The sequence below is a fragment of the Coregonus lavaretus genome (genome assembly GCF_964263955.1).
Source record: "Coregonus lavaretus genome assembly, chromosome: 21".
NCBI classification, from domain to species: Eukaryota; Metazoa; Chordata; class Actinopteri; order Salmoniformes; family Salmonidae; genus Coregonus; species Coregonus lavaretus.
The window spans coordinates 23,090,112-23,109,100 of NC_140008.1; the positions used below are offsets into that span (position 1 = coordinate 23,090,112).

The 18,989-nt window shown below is 42.0% G+C and overlaps 1 protein-coding gene across 5 annotated transcripts in view; it reads right to left on the minus strand.

Moving 5' to 3' along the window:
* Positions 1 to 18,646, minus strand: part of LOC311148391 (oxysterol-binding protein-related protein 9-like) — a 41,621-nt gene extending 22,975 nt beyond the window's left edge. For 2 of the 5 annotated variants that reach the window (XM_084185351.1, XM_084185350.1), the window contains exons 1-4: positions 18,506 to 18,620; positions 10,671 to 10,721; positions 8,705 to 8,783; positions 978 to 1,054 (exon numbers count right to left, since the gene is read on the minus strand). In XM_084185351.1, the coding sequence (XP_084041477.1) occupies positions 978 to 1,054; positions 8,705 to 8,783; positions 10,671 to 10,721; positions 18,506 to 18,616 (318 nt within the window). In that variant the 5' untranslated portion in view covers positions 18,617 to 18,620. Of the gene's footprint in view, positions 1 to 977; positions 1,055 to 1,163; positions 1,287 to 5,402; positions 5,489 to 8,704; positions 8,784 to 10,670; positions 10,722 to 18,505 lie in introns of those variants that run through there. The other 3 variants (XM_084185356.1, XM_084185352.1, XM_084185355.1) reach the window with 3 other exon arrangements.
* Between the last annotated feature and the right edge of the window lie 343 nt (positions 18,647 to 18,989).

Below are 18,989 nucleotides of genomic sequence, written 5' to 3' on the forward strand. Positions count from 1 at the left end.
GGGGTCTGAATACTTTCCGAATGCACTGTAACTCTAAAGATTGCGCAGAAAACCAGGTGTTTTAATTGGCATATGCTTACTTTGATTATGACCTTGTGCTGATTAAGATAAACAGAGTAAGGGGTTAACATTACTATTTCCATAGTCGGTCTACTGCCATAATCAATTTAATATCAAATTATTAGTGTACATGTAAAATGTACTCAATGTTCCTTGATACCCCCGTTTTAGTAGTCTGCTCTGGGCGCAATTTGAGGAGTGGAGAAAAGTTTAACTTCTCTTCTATTACAGTAAAATAATGTCTCAATGTGTTTCGGTGTCCATATGACTGATTCTGTTGGACCAAACCTCAAATGCAAATAGAGAGTTAAAACTGCTTGTCAGAGAGGAAGAAGTGATCTCTCATCTTTGTTATTGTGAGTGGCATGGGGAGTGGCTTGGTGTGTGTGTGTGTGTGTGTGTAAATGGGAAGGTGCACAGTGGCAGTGCACACCGCACAGAAGGAGCGAAGGAGACGAGAACTCATTTCCATCTATTCTCAGATGACTCCTTAACCCGCTCTCTGATGAGGACCAGTGCTACTAGTTTGGATGAGGCTGACAGAGGCATGATATTCATTCTGTATCCCAATTTCCGGCATCCAAAAGACCTCCACAAATACGCTCCAAAAGGATAAACATGAACTGCTATTGCTCAATGTTCTCAACAGTTCCTCTATCATTTCCTGTGGTCTTAAGTAATCAAAACAGTAAATTTAAGAAATACTACATTATGGTCTTTCTTTGAAGGTTAAAACACATACTCACATACACCTTGAATAAAAATAAAAACGATGCACAACAGCCAAAGTTACTCCCATGTAAATATGTTGATCAATATCTCTCTCCTCTCTAGCTGAACTCAGGGGCATGGCACTAGCACAGCCAGCATCACTAGTGTGAAGCTAGTCTGAACATATCAGTGAGTGAGTGACTTACCCGCAGTTGGAGGGTGTGACGGAGAATAGTCCCCTCTAAGGCATGGATCCACTTCTCCCGTTCATCTGCATCTCGAGCTGAGAGATAAACCGCACAAAACAAACCAGATGAGCCATAGTACAGATGGGAATTATTACAACAGCAACGGAGTGCATAACCTAATAGCTACAACAAGGACTAGAGCACCTCATCTGTGCTCATCTTGCCCAACTAGTTAACTATGTGCTCATTGTGCTGTGCTGTGCAGTTGCTGAGGGGGTTCTTGTAACCCTTCTGGTGCGTCGCTGGGCGAGAGAGTAGGAAGGCAGGTCTCCTGACAAGAGACACAGCCAGTTGCCAGGCTAGGCTGCACCCTCATAGCAAATAAACAGAGCAAATAAAGCCTCTGATATTTACACTGACAAGCCCAGAGTCCATGGAACCTCTATACTCTTACTGTTTCCACATTGGATTTACGGTATTTTGCCAGTAAAAAATAATTGGGCAATGTTTATATGACCCCCTTACAAACAGACCCATTTTTAACCACATTTTTGCCTGTATATGCCTTTTATACCTTCCGTGGGCATGCCGGGGAAGAGTGGTAGTAGTGGTGTGCAGATGTGGTTGGGCATCTATTTTAATAAATCCATTGAATATACACCATCAAAAAGAAATCCATTATTAATTTGTTTAGGCAGGTCCTAATAAATATTATAAGACTAATAAAATGTATCTTCAAAAAAATTGAATGGCATATTTTGAGTTTAAGTATATTACATCCAAATTAATGAAAATAATAGTTCATTATTTTGTTCATTAAAACCGACAAGACACCTACCCCGATTACAGTGATATTTTGAAACAGAGCCCATCCACGTTTCAACTCTTTTCTACACTCTCTCCACTTCGTTGGGGAGCAGGCATTAAAATTGAGTGCATCTTCATCATGATACCGATCCTATTTCCAAAAGCATGCGAGTCTGGTGTTCATATTTCACAACCTCCGTGGGCTTTTGGAGTTGCCTTTACACGATCGGGCAACATAATAGTCCTAAACTTGATTTAGGCTACATTATTGCATGCTTAATGTTTCTGATCAGTGACAGATGGGCAAACGAATAGATGAGCTATGCCACCTCCACTTATTTATCCAGCCAGAAACCAATTACCCAAATAGCCTACACAGATGGAGATTCAGTGAAACAAAATCACATTGATTGATTATCAGACAAGTCAGCCTAGGTACATGGAAAATGTTCTAATAAATGAGCCAACTAGACAAGATGATAATGCGCAGCAATCACCTCAATTTAGCTAACATTTTCCCAGCCAAATTGTAGCCTAACCAACACCCAAACGGAGATGCAGTGAAAACAAAAATCTGACATCAATTGATTTATCAAGACGAGTCCCAACGCTTGTCTCAAAGTAGCGTGATGGAGCTGTCCCAATCAAAGCCGTGCTGAAATTATCATCTAGTTGACGACACATGGGTTGGCTATTGCTTCAAATGTATTACAATGACTCGATGCATTTGCGAGTTTGTTGGAATTGCATTAACCTACATTATTCCAATACTTTCCAAATTCAGTGATATTTATTCCCACAGCAATTATTTATGGATCCAGCCAGATGTGGATTAAAAAAAACAGTACATGCTTAGTGGTGGCCTATGCGAAGAGATGGGAGAAGTGACATGCTTCGCAAAGTTTAGAACTGGCAGGAGGATGGTTAACTGGCGCTGCTTAGCAACCATCAAGGGTTTAATGCCCGATGTCCACCAGATGCATATGCATTTTGTTTTGCCAGATGTCTAGCACGCATTTTCCGTACTTGACGCACATGTGCTTCGCTTTTCAACTTGCTAATAGCTAGCCAGTTGGAGTCTGTGGGTGTACTTTCGTTTGCACAGTAAAGCAACGCAAGAGTTGAAAATATTGAAAACATGCGGTACACAGAACGCACCGAAGCCTTGTGCGGCATCCCCAACGTAGCATTGCGGACTGCTCTATTGACAGTGAATGACTTCCCCCGGAATGCAAAATGTATGATGCAGTTGGTGGACATGAGGCGTAAGAGCGTAGTGCGTGCCAAAGGCCGCCTCAGCATTCCCGCCAAGTTTCATACTAAGCCTTAGGCAGAACTTTACCGAAATGATTACTAGGTCCTTAGGCAGAAATAAACGTTTTTGCTTTGATACCGGCAATACCTTTCAGATATAAAAGAAAAGGCGGAAAAAAAGTTGCCACTATGGTAAATTTGGCTGGAAAACTTCTTAGTATGAAAGGGATATCTGATTGACAGATCAAGGGGACAGAGAGACAGTAATTTCCATATTACAACCTGCATTGTGATAATTGCGTTGTTTGCTCTATAACCTGTTAGTTCAAATGCCTTACCACCATGATATATAGGCCTAAGGCCGAGACAATAAGAAGACAGCGGCAGAATAAATTCAACCACACATTTGTTTCATCACAAAACATCTGTCCACAAAGCATATTGCATGTAACAAACAGTTACATGACCTACAGCATGGCCAATCAAGTTAATGTTTCCGACATTTTCGGACTTCTAAACACAGGAGAGTTACCACAAGTCGCAAAGAAAACAGGAGCTGCCTCCACTATTCCAGCACCATTTCAACATCATCAAATCACCTATGCTTAGTCTAATAGTGACAATTAAAAGATACCATAAACAATTTAGTCCAATCAACGTAAGCTAAATGATGTGGCTGTCCATGTTAGTGATTTCTCTGTGTGTGTGTGTGAGTAGAAAAAAATATGTTGACTTATACCCTACTTGTAGAGACACGCCAATGCCATCCTCATCTCTTTCATTTCTCCTAAACTGCCTATGACTCTATCATACAGTAGGCTACACGCTTTTAGTTTTTGTTGTCATGGCTTAACTGCTTGCTCGGTTGCCTAACTTCCTTTCATGGGCAATGATGAGCCAGCTAGTTAACATTAGCCTACTACATCTAGCTACATGTTGCACTTCCATCCTCTCAGGCCAGGGGCACAATGTATGAATTTACGGTTGGATTTGAATCGTCATTATAATCATTGTCCAGCACCGAGAATTAAGTAAAACCACAAGTCCAAATCCCGATCTCTATCCATGACTAATATAGGGATATTGACAATTTTAGCTAGCTAGCCACAGGAGGATAACGCATCAAGATGCAACAATTCAAGTTCTGTCAATGACATATGACTATTGTTGTGATGTGATTGATGTGAAACCCAATCCAAGCTGGCTTCCCTTGACACCTTTTTTGCTGAGCCAGGACCACTCACAGTTGAGCTCACTCAGTTTAGTTCAACGCTGATTGGCTATTATTTTATTTAAAGAATTATCAAGGGAGCCCAAATGCTCGCTGGCTTTCCTTGCATTGAATGCTACAGGCGGCAACAATATCATACTCTTTTTGACCAGACAGCATCAGATAGATGGGCTAGACATACAGAGACAGAGGGACGCTGTTTGCTCGCTCTGATACCTTCTCAGTTGAGATACATTCAGCCTCTTTCGAATTGAAGGAAAATGATGAAACACAGAGATGAAAGATAAATTATTGATGTTGTTTTCTTGGTTATAAAAATTCGGAGGCCTGGCTTCCCTTGGCATCTATGAATACACGCCACTGCCGAGAGAAGATAAAGCTTGAAATGAAGAGTTAGTAAAATGAATTAAAACATTAGTAGCCTGAGTCATCCTGTTATTCTGAATGATGGCTGTGGGAATTGAACAGGAGGGTTAGTCTGTGGGTTAATCCCTCTAAATATGTCTATCCAGTTAAAGTTAAACAGTCCAAAATCTGAAAGGGAACATTGACACATTTTCATAAATGTTTGCCACATTTCATCAACAGAGAAATGTTATGAACATAAACATTTGATAATTGATCGTTTTCTGATTGCAATTAAGGAAACAGCGTTGCGAAAGCATGGAATAAGCTGAATATTAAAAAAGGAACAGACAAAAACAACTAAATCATAATAGACAATCCAGTATTTCATCACAGGAGGTGACGGGGGCCTGGGGAGGTTTAATCGACATGTAAAATACAGTGTACCCAGATGATTGATGGATAAGAGCTCAGGATGAAAGCCCAACGCTTTTAAAGACATTAGAGGCAGCCAGGGCTCATGCCAAGCCCTCACCGCATTGCCTCACCACCCTCTCACCTCCATGTCTGTGCTAATTTAATTTAGGCACACTTTTCTTAGCAAAACCTTTCTATAGATTTGTGTTTACCCCATAACAGTAATAGGGTCAATCTGCCGTGAGAATGGAGCAAAACAAACAACATCCTGTATTTTAAGCAAAGAATTGTGTGAAATACTGTATGTTGGTGTCAAATCAATGTCCAACAAAGAAATAGGGAAAACACAGATGCTTGCTAGATTATTAGATTGAAAGATCACTACTTACTACTTGGTTGCATGGCATGTAAAGAGCTAACGAAGAATCTCCCTTCTACCTAAAGCTCTTCGTGTGACAGTAAGGGTGCACTGTTTGGTCAGTTCCACAACTATCTGTGACTTGCAAGCAAACACTGTGCCATCCCTGTGTGATATTTACTGTGCATGACAAACATGATCACTCCTATCTAGCCAGCAGAGGGAATACATCTAGCCAGCAGAGGGAATACACAGTCTGTCATAACACCAGCCATCATTACTGGGGTCAGTCTTAAGTGAGATATAGGCTACAGACATTGCTGATGAAGTGATAGCAACAGCAAATCATTAACAACAGTAGAATATATTGAACACTTACGTAACTTTGAGACCAATAAAACAAATTGTTCTGTACAGCACAAACACTTCAGTTTGGTAGACCTCGTGGTTACAATTTTCTTCATTTATATAATATGAACTTGGAAAATCTGAACTCTTCGTATGACTGTTTTACATTAACAACAGTGGTGTCTTGAAGCCCAGGCAGGTCATAAACCTGTGCAGCGCCTCAGTGTTCAACACAGAGCCCAACAGGCCCTGACATGGCACGTACCCACAACCCAATTAGGGCCTAATGCTCCCCCTCTACTCAGGAAGGTAGGTGGCTCCTCTGGATGAAAGCAACGTTTATTATTATTATTAACTCCTGGGCCATTAGTGCACAAAGCGGTCATTCTCCAGAGCACATTTTATTACTGAAAGCCAGGCCCAGAGAGATAGAGGCGGGGGCGGTGGAGAGACCTGAAAGCCTTCAGCAAGGTGACAGCAGTCACACAGGCGCTAGCAGTGTGTCTAACAAGCAGATAATTCAATTTCCTCTCTGGTTACGTATTTTCACATTCATAAGACACACCAATCAAAACTGCTCTGCTGCCTTCCTTCAAAGGATGTGAATCATATTTTGTTCACTTCTTCTGCCTCCCCTATTTGGCTGAATTAATGGAATGTTTTATAATAAGGAGAGAGAATGTAGATGGTATGATGCACAGCAGTTTTTGGTAAACACAATAAAGTAGTATCTTGATTGGAGGAGAGAGAGGGGTTGGAGTAAATCTCTGTGTGTGCTAATGAATGCATGTTCTTTTCAGGAAGAAAGCAAAGACTAGATGTTCTTTCCTAGTTACAGACTGTGCTGCAGCAGACTGTGGCTGTGCGGTCACTGTGCTGAGGTAGGAGCTCCCTGGGGAACAGGTAAGAAGACAAGGAATCACAGCTCCATTCCAGTCACAGCCCCTCTCTAACACACACATTTACATACAGATGAACTATCCCCCAAGATAAGCTCAATACCTAGTCATACATCCCTTTGAGTGTACACAGTGCTATACTCCAAAGACTGGGTATGATCATACATACATTTCCAGAACCACTAGACCCCCTCTCTACAACAGGCAACCTGCTCATCATGGGCTTGGCCATTGCATTCAGCAGTTTCCCAGGCTAAGCATTTTTGTCTGTATGGGGGCCAGGTAAAGAGCTCTTTAGCACACGGGGAGGTGTGCTGTGGAAGTGGGGAGGGGGAGTTGAAGGGCTCTGATGCTCCGCCAGAAAAAGAGCCTGATGAATTATGGACGATCCTCGAAATAGAAATACAGAGCCTCTCTCTCTGCAGCCTTCATCTGTAGCTGCCCCATACCTCACCCATGCTCTGCTCCAGTCCTCCTCTGACACAGCCCCCCTGCCTGCCTGCCAGCCACAGCAACACACCAGAATAAATGTGTGTAACATCAGCTGGATCCTGAGTAATGTATCTCCAGCAGGAAACATCTGGAGTAGCGCATATATCTTCGGTATCCTTTTCATGTCGAAATGAGTATGTTCCTTGTTGTGATGTTGGTGATAGAAAATAATTCCCATAGGCTTGGTTGACAGATGGGTTGTGAAATGGCCGTGAAGTTCCCATCTTTTCTACGTAATCTTATAATAGCTTTTCAACTTGGAGGCATCATCTGGAGGAGCATCTTTATTTCACCCCCCAGAGCTAGGAATCCAAAAGTCTTTCAGGGCTGCATCATTTAAAGGGTGAACTCAGATGACATTTACTGAATACGCATAATAGAGCAAGTAGACCAAATGACAAAATTAAAACTGGCTTAGTTATGACCATAGAAATAGGAATTATAACTCGAACAACTTGACATATGAATTTCAAATTGAATCAGATTGATAACAATATCATAGAATTATGACCTTAGCGAACATAATCTTAAACAGGTGACCTGACAATGCACCTCTTAGAAACAACCGTCCATAATATTGTTTCTTTAAACCATCAAGCCTTTGAAACATATTTTCTAAAAGTGAATGAAACATATGATACGTCTTCCACGATATACAACCGCTATAGAAAACACAGTAAATCAAAGCAAACGGTAAGCTACAAAAACCACCAACCCAAATACGTAGGAAAAGGCTACTATCACTGCTTCACTAAGTCATGCCCTTCGACCTGCTAACAGAGGCCAGCATGCAGACATCTCCTTACCCTTCCTATTGTAGAACCACAGCATACAGTTTCGGAACATAGCAATGGGAGATGGCATGAAGGAGGTGGAGGTGGGCCCACCGTGGATAACGTGCTGGTGGTGGTAGTGGTGGCTGTGTCGGGAGTGGGGGGGATGGAGGCATGAGGATGGGGTTGTGACAGGGTGGAGGAGGTTAGAGACCTGGAGGAGAGCGGTCCGCTGGGTGGACGGACGGTGCAGCTGCTGTCCGGGGGAAAGGGGTGGGGTGAGGGGTGTCTGGGAAAGGGGGCCAGTCCTGTCTCTGGGAAGTGTCGGTGTTCAGGGTGGGGAGCGGCAGTGCAGATAGCTCGGCTTTTAGCTCAGCAGTATTTGTTTTATTCCCAGAGGCGGTAGAAAATGCAAGTAATCTTCCCAAAAAAAAGAGCCTCCTTCGCTTCTTTCCATTACAGAATAATCTTGGTGTGGAATAAATCTTGCTTTAGCCCCTACCCATTTCACTTCTACTTTGCAAAGCTGCCAGATGCTGCTGATGAAAAGGAAGGTTCCACATAGAGACGACGAGCAATTCAAATGCCTAGATGTGTGTCTGCTTGTGTTGGCGCACCGACAGAATAATCCTCCTTTTAAAAAGGCAGGAAAGAGCATACGAGAGAGAGAGAGAGAGAGAGAGAGAACAAACTACAAAGAGAGCCTATATGCGAGCAGCCGGCCGTATGCAGCATTGACAGATTCACTCCAAACGACAGGGAAGTCAGCAGAGTGGGAGGTGAGGGAGACGGGAGGAAAAAGAAAATAACAAGAGACTCACCTTGAAAATGGAAAGTCTTCTGGTCCACAGTGATGGTGAATGTGCTGTCGTCCTCGTCATCGATTCCTATTACAGCTCCCTGGGAAACCAAAAAGGAAGAGGAGGCAGTGAGACGTCACCATCCCCCTCTCCTGCTCACGCTCTATCAAAAACCCACCGAGGCATGGGAGAAAAGAGGAGCGGGTGTCTGGGTGGAGTGTGAGAGGCAGGAACAGGTAGAGAGGAGACAGACATTGGGGACCAGCAGCATGGAAGGAAAGAAAATCACTGCAGAACTGTTTGTGGCTTGGCACCTAGCAACAGTATATCTCAAACCTGCTTGCTAGTCAAAACCAACCTTTAAAATTAAAATAAAAGAAAGGCATATGCTTATCTTTTAATTAAGTCAAAAATGTATAATATAATTAACCACAAATCTGCATTAAGACTTTCCATGTACTGAGGGTGAGGTGTAGGCGTCCATTATCACAGAGAACCACTATGTGATGACTCATTAAAAGACAATGCCCTGGCTGCTGGCTTCACACAGAGAGACAAAGGCACTGGTACAAAATGAGGAACGGGCATTCAACGAGCCATGAGTAGAATTAGGCTAGAAATAATGTAACCTAGGCTGAGTGTGTGTTTATACATGTGGTGTGCATTTAGCCTGTGTGTGTGTCTGAGGACTAGAAGAAAATGCCATCACCTCATAAGTAAATCCACAAGTACTGTCCCAACTATCTAAAACTTGTACTAAGGAAGAAATATACTCAACTAGGCTACTAATCAGTCAATGTATAGCACAATTCAATATGCAACCAGGCTACACTTGCAAGTTAATAACTTTATGCTAGACACTTTTTTTTATAGTAGATAGACTAAACTCCCAAACATTACAACACACAAAACTCTACGTAAGGTCAGACTTTGTACACGTATATGAATCTAGGAGAATGCTGTTCAGAGTAAGATATGTTCACTATACCTGACAACACTAACATGCGAATGCTCATATACCTTCAAAATCAGCACAAAACAGATGAAAGTCATAAGAAATGTTGTCTTCTTAATTCCATTATCAATCATCTGACCCACCAACAAGAAAAAGAGGGGTATCAATTTAGCATGCTAGAGAATCTAGCCAACTGTTGTTTTCTCAAAGCTGTGGATAGCAGCTGAGTGTGTGGTGTGTGATGTCTACGAAAGGTCTTTTTTACATGAATGTGAACATTGTCTCTAGGCAAAAATAAACAAATTCTGACATCGGGTTGTGCTAATCCTTCGAATTATTGCCAGAACGTAGGTTAAAAAAACAAAACAAAGACACCTACGCACATGATGATATTCGCACGTGATACTCTTACACTAAATGGGTTATTAAAATGCGTTTTTCAATTGTGGGTACTGAATTAAAGATGGTATGTTTTCCCAATTCTCACCTCTACTCATAAAAGTATTAGGATAAAGAATTCAAATCCTGCTTCATCTAGCCTTGACACAAAAATATACCAAACAGGTTTCCCCCAAGACATTTCAATCTATCTAACTATTTGTTTAAACTTTAAAAGTAAAACCTCTGTTTGAGCTGCAGTTCAAAGTCAAAGCAGATCTCTGATCGCTTTGCTACTAAATTAAGTTAATAATAATATAATAATGGTTAATTCCTTGAGGATAGAAATAACAAAATGGTTACAATGGGCCAGCTAGGATCCATTTTAGGAAACGCTTCATTAAAATACTATTGTTAGTGTCTATTCCAAGTACAAGTAATACATCAAATGCTGCCATCTGGTGGCAATATGTTCACAAACTTCTAGAAAGCGCTTATATTAAATAGCCTTGTATTGTATTGCCAAAGAACACCTACAACAACAGAACAGTATTAGGCTAGTTAGGAAAATAGCTACTTATTCAGCGGGTGCAAATTGTCCCTCTAAGCACATAGGCTAATGAGCATGGTCAACAACCCAAATCAGTTCCTTACCCTGAGACGCACACAGCCTCTTCTAGAGCCACGCATCATCTTGTCCTTGGACTGAAAATGAACAAGAACAAATTAGGTTTCAAGCATACTATACAATTGTTTTATATCCGCATACTCCGTTCACACACATTTCCACTCCAAGTTTAAGTTTATTCATTATCAACTTTATCAGTGGAAAGTTCCTGGAACATCATACATGTAGATAGCAAGCTAAGATTCTCTGGTAAAAATCACTGCAAGACAGAATTGTGAGTTTCCTAGTATTGCATATCATCTGCAAGTATGACATAGCTATAGTATGACATAGCCTGGTCCCAGATCTGTTTGTGCTCTTGCCAAGTCCATTGCTCATTGTCTAGCCAAACGTTTGGTATACCCATGATTGATAATACGTTGACATGATAGCACAAAGACTGGCACTTAGGCTATAAATGACATTCACCGTAACCAAAAGTGTCCCTATTACGGTCGTTCAGTGTAGGGTCATATTGAATTTGTTAAGTGCCAGCAGATGCAGGTAACTCCCAAAATAAAGAAAACACGAGTAAATGAAGGATAAAGTATATTGAAAGCAGGTGCTTCCACACTGGTGTGGTTCCTGAGTTAATTAAGAAATTACAACATCTCATCATGCTTAGGATCATGTACACTGAACAAAAATAAACACAACATGTAAAGTGTGGTCCCATGTTTCATGAGCTGAAATAAAAGATCCCAGAAATTTTCCATACGCACAAAAAGCTTATTTCTCTTCAATTTTGTGCACACATTTGTTTACATCACTGTTAGTGTGCATATCTCCTTTGCCAAGATAATCCATCCACCTGACAGGTCTGGCATATCAAGAAGCTGATTAAACAGCATGATCATTACACAGGTGCACCTTGTGCTGGGGACAATAAAATGCCACTAAAATGTGCAGTTCTGTCACACAACACAATGCCACAGATGTCTCAAGTTGAATGGAGCATGCAATTGGCATGCTGACTGCAGGAATGTCCACCAAAGCCGTTGCCAGATAATTGAATGTTAATTTCTCTACCATAAGCCGACTCAAACGTCATTTTCAAGAATTTGGCAGTATGTCCAACCCGCCTCACAACCGCAGTCCACTTGTATGGTGTTGTGTGGGCGAGCGGTTTGCAGATGTCAACGTTGTGAACAGAGTGCCCCATGGTGGCAGTGGGGTTATAGTATGGGCAGGTATAAGCTACGGCCAACAAACACAATTGCATTTTATTGATTTTATTCTAACTCAGTAAAATCTTTGAAATTGTTGCGTTTATATTTTCGTTCAGTATATAAACATTTCCAGTTGCCCATTATTTTGGCTACCATGGCTAGAATAGATCTCAGTGACTTTGAAAGACGGGTCGCAAAGGACCATAGGGGGTTTAAATGGTGTGTGCGTGCGCGTCTCAGTCATCAGATCTCAACCCAATTGAACACTTATGGGAGATTCTGGAGCGGCGCCTGAGACAGCGTTTTCCACCACCATCAACAAAAATCTAATCAAATTGTATGTCACATGCTTCGTAAACAACAGGTGTAGACTAACAGTGGAATGCTTACTTACGGGCCCTTCCCAACAATGCAGAGAGAAAAAAAGAGAAATAATAGAAAAAGAACAACACGAGGAATAAACACAATGAATAACAATAACTTGGCTATATACATTGGGTACCAGTACCAAGTCAATGTGCAGGGGTATGAGGTAATCGAGGTAGGTATTTACAGAGAGGGGAAAAAAGTATTTGATCCCCTGCTGATTTTGTACGTTTGCCCACTGACAAAGACATGATCAGTCTATAATTTTAATGGTAGGTTTATTTGAACAGTGAGAGACAGAATAACAACAAAAAACCCCAGAAAAACACATGTCAAAAATGTTATAAATTGATTTGCATTTTAGCAGTCTTATGGCTTGGGGGTAGAAGCTGTTCGGGGTCCTGTTGGTTCCAGACTATGTGCATCGGTACCGCTTGCCGTGCGGTAGCAGAGAGAACAGTCTGTGACCAAATTATGGAATTTATCGTGGAAGAATGGTGTCGCATCCCTCCAATAGAGTTCCAGGCACTTGTAGAATCTATGCCAAGGCGCATTGAAGCTGTTCTGGTGGCGGGGCCTCCCGAGTGGCGCAGCGGTCTAAGGCACCGGGCTGTATCACAACCGGCCGTGATCGAGAGTCCGATAGTGCGGCGCACAATTGGCCCAGCGTTGTCCGGGTTAGGGGCCGGGCGCCTGCAGGCTGACCTCTGTCGTCAGTTGAACGGTGTTTCCTCCAACACATTGGTGCGGCTGGCTCCTTGGTTAAGTGGGCGGGTGTTAAGAAGCGCGGTTTGGCGGGTCATGTTTCGGAGGACGCATGACTCGACCTTCACCTCCCGAGCCCGTTGGGGAGTTGCAGCGATGTAAAGAAAATAATTATATATATACACAGCTCTGGAAAAAATTAACAGACCACTGCAAATTTTACTTAAATCAGCATCTCTACATGTATGACAGCCATTCTATTCCAGTGTCTGTTGAATTCCAATACAGGCACACCTCATTCTACTAAATTAGGTACTGATTAGGTGATCACCTGAACCAAATCTTATTTAACGAGGAAAAGTATAAAAACCACTGCTGTGGTCATCACTATCCTCTTGCAATAGGACCAGCTGGATGGCAAAAAAAAGTGTTAATAGTACCTCATAAGTAATAACTATGGACCATGCCAAAAGAGTTGAAAAGGAAAGTTTTGAGTGAGGAAAAGAAGGGTTCAATTCTGGCTTTACTGGCAGAGGGATACAGTGAGCGTCAGGTTGCTTCCGTCCTTAAAATTTCTAAGACGGCGGTTCATAAGAACAAGGTCAAACAGCAGACATTGGGGGCAACAAAGATACGGACCGGCAGAGGGCAAAAACGACTACTGACCGGGATGACCGCCAACTAATTTGAATGTCACTCAACAATCGTAGGATGACATCAAGTGACCTACAAAAAGAATGGCAAACGGCAGCTGGGGTGAAGTGCACGGTGAGGACGGTTCGAAACAGGCTCCTAGGGGCAGGGCTGAAGTCGTGCAAAGCTAGAAAAAAGCCCTTCATCAATGAGAAGCAAAGAACAGCCAGGCTGAGGTTTGCAAAAGACCATAAGGATTGGACCGTAGAGGACTGGAGTAAGGTCATCTTCTCTGATGAGTCCAATTTTCAGCTTTGCCCAACACCTGGTCGTCTAATGGTTAGACGGAGACCTGGAGAGGCCTACAAGCCACAGTGTCTCGCACCCACTGTGAAATTTGGTGGAGGATCGGTGATGATCTGGGGGTGCTACAGCAAGGCTGGAATCGGGCAGATTTGTCTTTGTGAAGGACGCATGAATCAAACCACGTACAAGGTTGTCCTGGAAGAACACTTGCTTCCTTTTGCTCTGACATTGTTCCCCAACTCTGAGGATTGGTTTTTTCAGCAGGACAATGTGCCAGGTCAATCAAGGTGTGGATGGAGGACCACCAGATCAAGACCCTGTCATGGCCAGCCCAATCGCCAGACCTGAACCCCATTGAAAACTTCTGGAATGTGATCAAGAGGAAGATGGATGGTCACAAGCCATCAAACAAAGCCGAGCTCCTTGAATTTTTGCGACAGGAGTGGCATAAAGTCACCCAACATCAATGTGAAAGACTGGTGGGAGAGCATGCCAAGACGCATGAAAGCTGTGATTGAAAATCAGGGTTATTCCACCAAATATTGATTTCTGAACTGTTCCTAAGTTAAAACATTAGTATTGTGTTGTTTAAAAATGAACATGAACTTATTTTCTTTGCATTATTCGAGGTCTGACAACACAGCATATTTTTTGTTATTTTGACCAGTTGTCATTTTCTGCAAATAAATGCTCTAAATGACAATATTTTTTATTTGGAATTTGGGAGAAATGTTGTCAGTAGTTTATAGAATATATATATTTTTTTAATTTTACCCAAACACATACCTATAAATAGTAAAACCAGAGAAACTGATAATTTTGTAGTGGTCTCTTAATTTTTTCCAGAGCTGTATATATATATAAGCTCTTCTGGCGGCATGTTGTGGCCCAACGCCCTATTACAGATGCAATCAGTCATATCAGAAGCTAGCAGATTACTTACCAACAACAGCTGCAAATTCAAATAAAACTACATCACGTTTTGAAGTTCTCTTTCCTTGCTTTGTCTAACAACACTATCATGAACCTAGCAAATAAGTTTTGTTGGTCAGAGTGCAGTATTTATTTTGTTTCATAGCATAAACATTTGTTATCCCATTTCGCACACTGGCTTTAGCCACGGAGGGAGCAGGCTTGCCCAGGAAAGTGCAGGGGGTTGCCTAGCAACACCTGCCTCGGAGGGAGATGATGTCTGTACAGCGCAACAAATTCCCATGATTTGTGAATCTGTTCCGACCGAACAGCTAGCACAACAGCTAAAATGGCTGTGAAAAAAATAGATTTCAACTAATAGGGAGAAGTATTTAACAAAATAACTACATTCGCTAATCATAAACTATTTACATATAGGCCTAATAGAAACGTGGGTACATTTGTGGACAAGATTCTTACTTACTCAACCTTTAAGACGCTGTATGTTGGTGTTTCCTTTATTTTGGCAGTTACCTTTAGTTTGACTTGCATGAGATTGGGATACTGGGTTTCCCTGTATCGTGAAACCTTCCCATCTTTGTGAATGACAGTAAAAGGGGCATATTTGTGGCTACCTGTGAGATAGTTTGATGGGACACAGTGGAGCATATTATTTTCATGATGTTCCTTCTGTTCAATGGTCATATACACTCAGTGGCCAGTTTATTAGCTACACCCATCTAGTACTGGGTCGGACCCCACTTTGCTTTAAGAACATCCTGAATTATTCTTTGGGGCATGGAAACATTGCTTAATTGGTATCAAGGGCCCTAACATGTGCAAGGAAAACATTCTCCATATCATTACTATACCAGCCTGTACCGTTGACACGAGGCAGGATGGGGCCTTGGATTCATGCTGCTTACGACAAATCCTGACTCTGCCATCAGCATGATGCAACAGGAACTGGGATTCTTCGGACCAGGCAATGTTTTTCCACTCCTCAATTGTCCAGTGTTGGTGACCGCGTGCCCACTGGAGCTGCTTCTTCTTGTTTTTAGCTGATAGGAGTGGAACGCGGTGTGGTCTTCTGCTGACCATCCGTGACAAGGACTGACGAGTTATGCATTCCGAGATGCCGTTCTGCACACCGTTGTACTGCACCATTGTTTTCCTGTTTGTGACCCACCTGTTAGCGTGCACGATTCTTGCCATTCTCCTTCGACCTCTCATCAACAAGCTGTTTTTGCCCACAGGACTGTTGCTGACTGGATGTTTTTTGTTTGTCACACCATTCTCTGTAAACCCTAGACATTGTCGTGCGTGAAAAGCCCAGGAGGCTGGCTGTTTCTGAGATACTGGAACCAGCGCACCTGGCACCGACGATCATACCATGCTCAAAGTCGCATAGATCACTATTTTTGCCCATTCTAACATTCAATCGAGCAGTAACTGAATGCCTCGATGCCTGTCTGCCAGCTTTATATAGCAAGCCATGGCCACCTGACTCACTGTCTGTAGAAGCGAACCATTTACGTGAACAGGGTAGCATACCTAACAAACTGGCCATTGAGTGTATATGACCAATGATTCTTGACTTAGCTATAATGCCTAAAGCGTAAATCATAGTCCACAGACGTTGAGGCGCGATAGTCCGGCATCCCATTGTGACATAGATAGGCGGGAGCCCATTATCAGCAGGGAACTCACAGCCTGAACAATCACCTGCCCACAATTCCCAACCAACGCATCACCTGTATGCGTCCTCTATTCATTTGACAGTGGTTAAATTTCTCCAGCCCCATCCCTCAGTTAACCCATCAAAGTGGCAGGGTCAGGCTGTTGAAAATGGTAGAACGAAATGGCTTTAGGTTGTCAACGATGTAAAGGCATAATAGTGCCATCTTCGGCAGGCTATGTAGCTTTATGAAGGGTGCAATCAATGATAAGGTAGCAAAAAAAATTTATAAAAAAGAGGGATGGCAATGTTACTAGCCGACTACCACCTGGTACTCTACCCTGCACCTTAGAGACTGCTACCCTAGCCATTGAACACTGGTCACTTTAATAATGTTCACATACGGTTTTACCCACTTCTTATATAACTACTGATGTACACACCTTTTCTATTCATATACTGTCTATATACACTACCCGTCAAAAGTTTTAGAATACCTACTCATTCAATGGTTTTTCTTATTTTTTAAAAAACTATTTTCTACATTGCAGAATAATAGTGAAGACATCAAAACTATGAAATAACACATATGGAATCGTGTAGTAACCAAAACAGTGCTAAACAAATCAAAATATATTTTATATTTGAGATTCTTCAAATAGCCACCCTTTGCCTTGATGACAGCTTTGCACACTCTTGGCAATCTCTCAACTAGCTTCACCTGGAATGCTTTTCCAACAGTCTTGAAGGAGTTCCCACATATGCTGAGCACTTGTTGTCTGCTTTTCCTTCACTCTGCGGTCCGACTCATCCCAAACCATCTCAATTTGGTTGAGGTCGGGGGATTGTGGAGGCCTGATTGTGTTTAACACTTTTTTTGGTTACTACATGATTCCATATGTGTTATTTCATAGTTTTGATGTCTTCACGATTATTCTACAATGTAGAAAATAGTAAAAAGAAAAGAAAAACCATTGAATGAGTAGGTGTTCTAAAACGTTTGACCGGTAGTGTATATCATATACATATATATTTAAATTCAGGACTCTGACATTGCTCATTCTGATATTTATTGATTTGGGAGGATTTGTGTATTGTTTTGTATTTTTCGGTATTAATGCACTGTTGGAGCTAGAAACATAAGCATTTCGCTGCACCTGCGATAACATCTGCAAAATATGTGTATGCGACCAATAAAATGTGATTTGATATCTGCTAACATTAACTCTGCCTCTGGTGACAGCAGACCAAAACGGTGAAGTCTACTATACATTTTTGTTACGCAGGCAGACTAAGCAGGCACATTTTTTTTGCTAGGTATTTACTTCACTTGACTAGTTGGCTAACGTTAACTCAATGAGCTGACTAACATGAGTTAGCTAAATAACCTTGTCTCCTCCCTTTGCTGACATTGTTATAATTGTTCCTGCTACGTTGCTTTAAATGTCTCGAAAAATCAACAGTGTTGAAGCCTAACTGACAGCAAAACATGGACATGAAAAATAGATAGCTAGCTAGATAGAAAGATAGATAGAAAATGTTGCAGACAAACAACAAGGGAAGAACACGGCCGCATCATTCCAGGAAGTACAGAAAATGCTGGCATTTAATTTGCTAGTTGCTAATCTGGCATGGATATGATTGGTCAATAATGAATCTGTCACGCAAAGTCCCCGCCCTTTTCTGACAGCTGAGATTCGCAACTCCCGGCACACATGGCGCGTTCAAAACAACTGGGAACTGGAAATCTCTGACTTCAGTGCGTTCAAGACGGGAAAAAACGAAATCCAACTGAGAAAAATCGTTTTAAAACGGTCATCGAACTCGGAATTCCAAGTCGGAAACTCGGGCATCTTTCTATTGTTCCGACTTTCCAACCTGAAGTTCACGTACGTCATGATTTGACCCCCGAGTTCCCAGTTGTCTTGAAAGCACCAACAGGGAGGCCGCTGTCCCGTTTCCAGCACTCGGTTTTGACAAGCTTTAGCAAATAATACTACCGGACCCGGGAGCTTATCCGCGTATTCATTATGAAGTACAAGGAAATACGCACCGTGTAGTATGACAGTAAACCCGCATTGTAGTCCAAAACAAACCAGCGATACTGCCAACCTTTCATGACGTTAGTCCATTTGCTCAGCGGTCCCTCCATGATGGACGCCATCTTTACACTTGGCCAATATTCTGGGGGAGGAGTCAGTATGGACAAAAACGTTTCTACCACGTCACGGGATGGCAAGACTTGACAGCATCCTTAACAGCTGACAGATTGTGAAACATTTTAAATTATAATTTTGCTTTCTCATTTTATGTTCCATAGGTGCACATGATTATAACACTATAGGCCTATATCTTCATTTGGGCCATTATGCCAGGTTGCAGTGCACTCATGATTTCAAATACATTGGACATGTTCAAAATGGCATAGCTCCCATACTATTTAGTAAGTACTACATAATGAGTATGTGCATGGCCTTGTGGGCCCCTAGCATGAAGTATATGGGGTAGCATGCTTGAAAAAAGTATGTCATAGTACA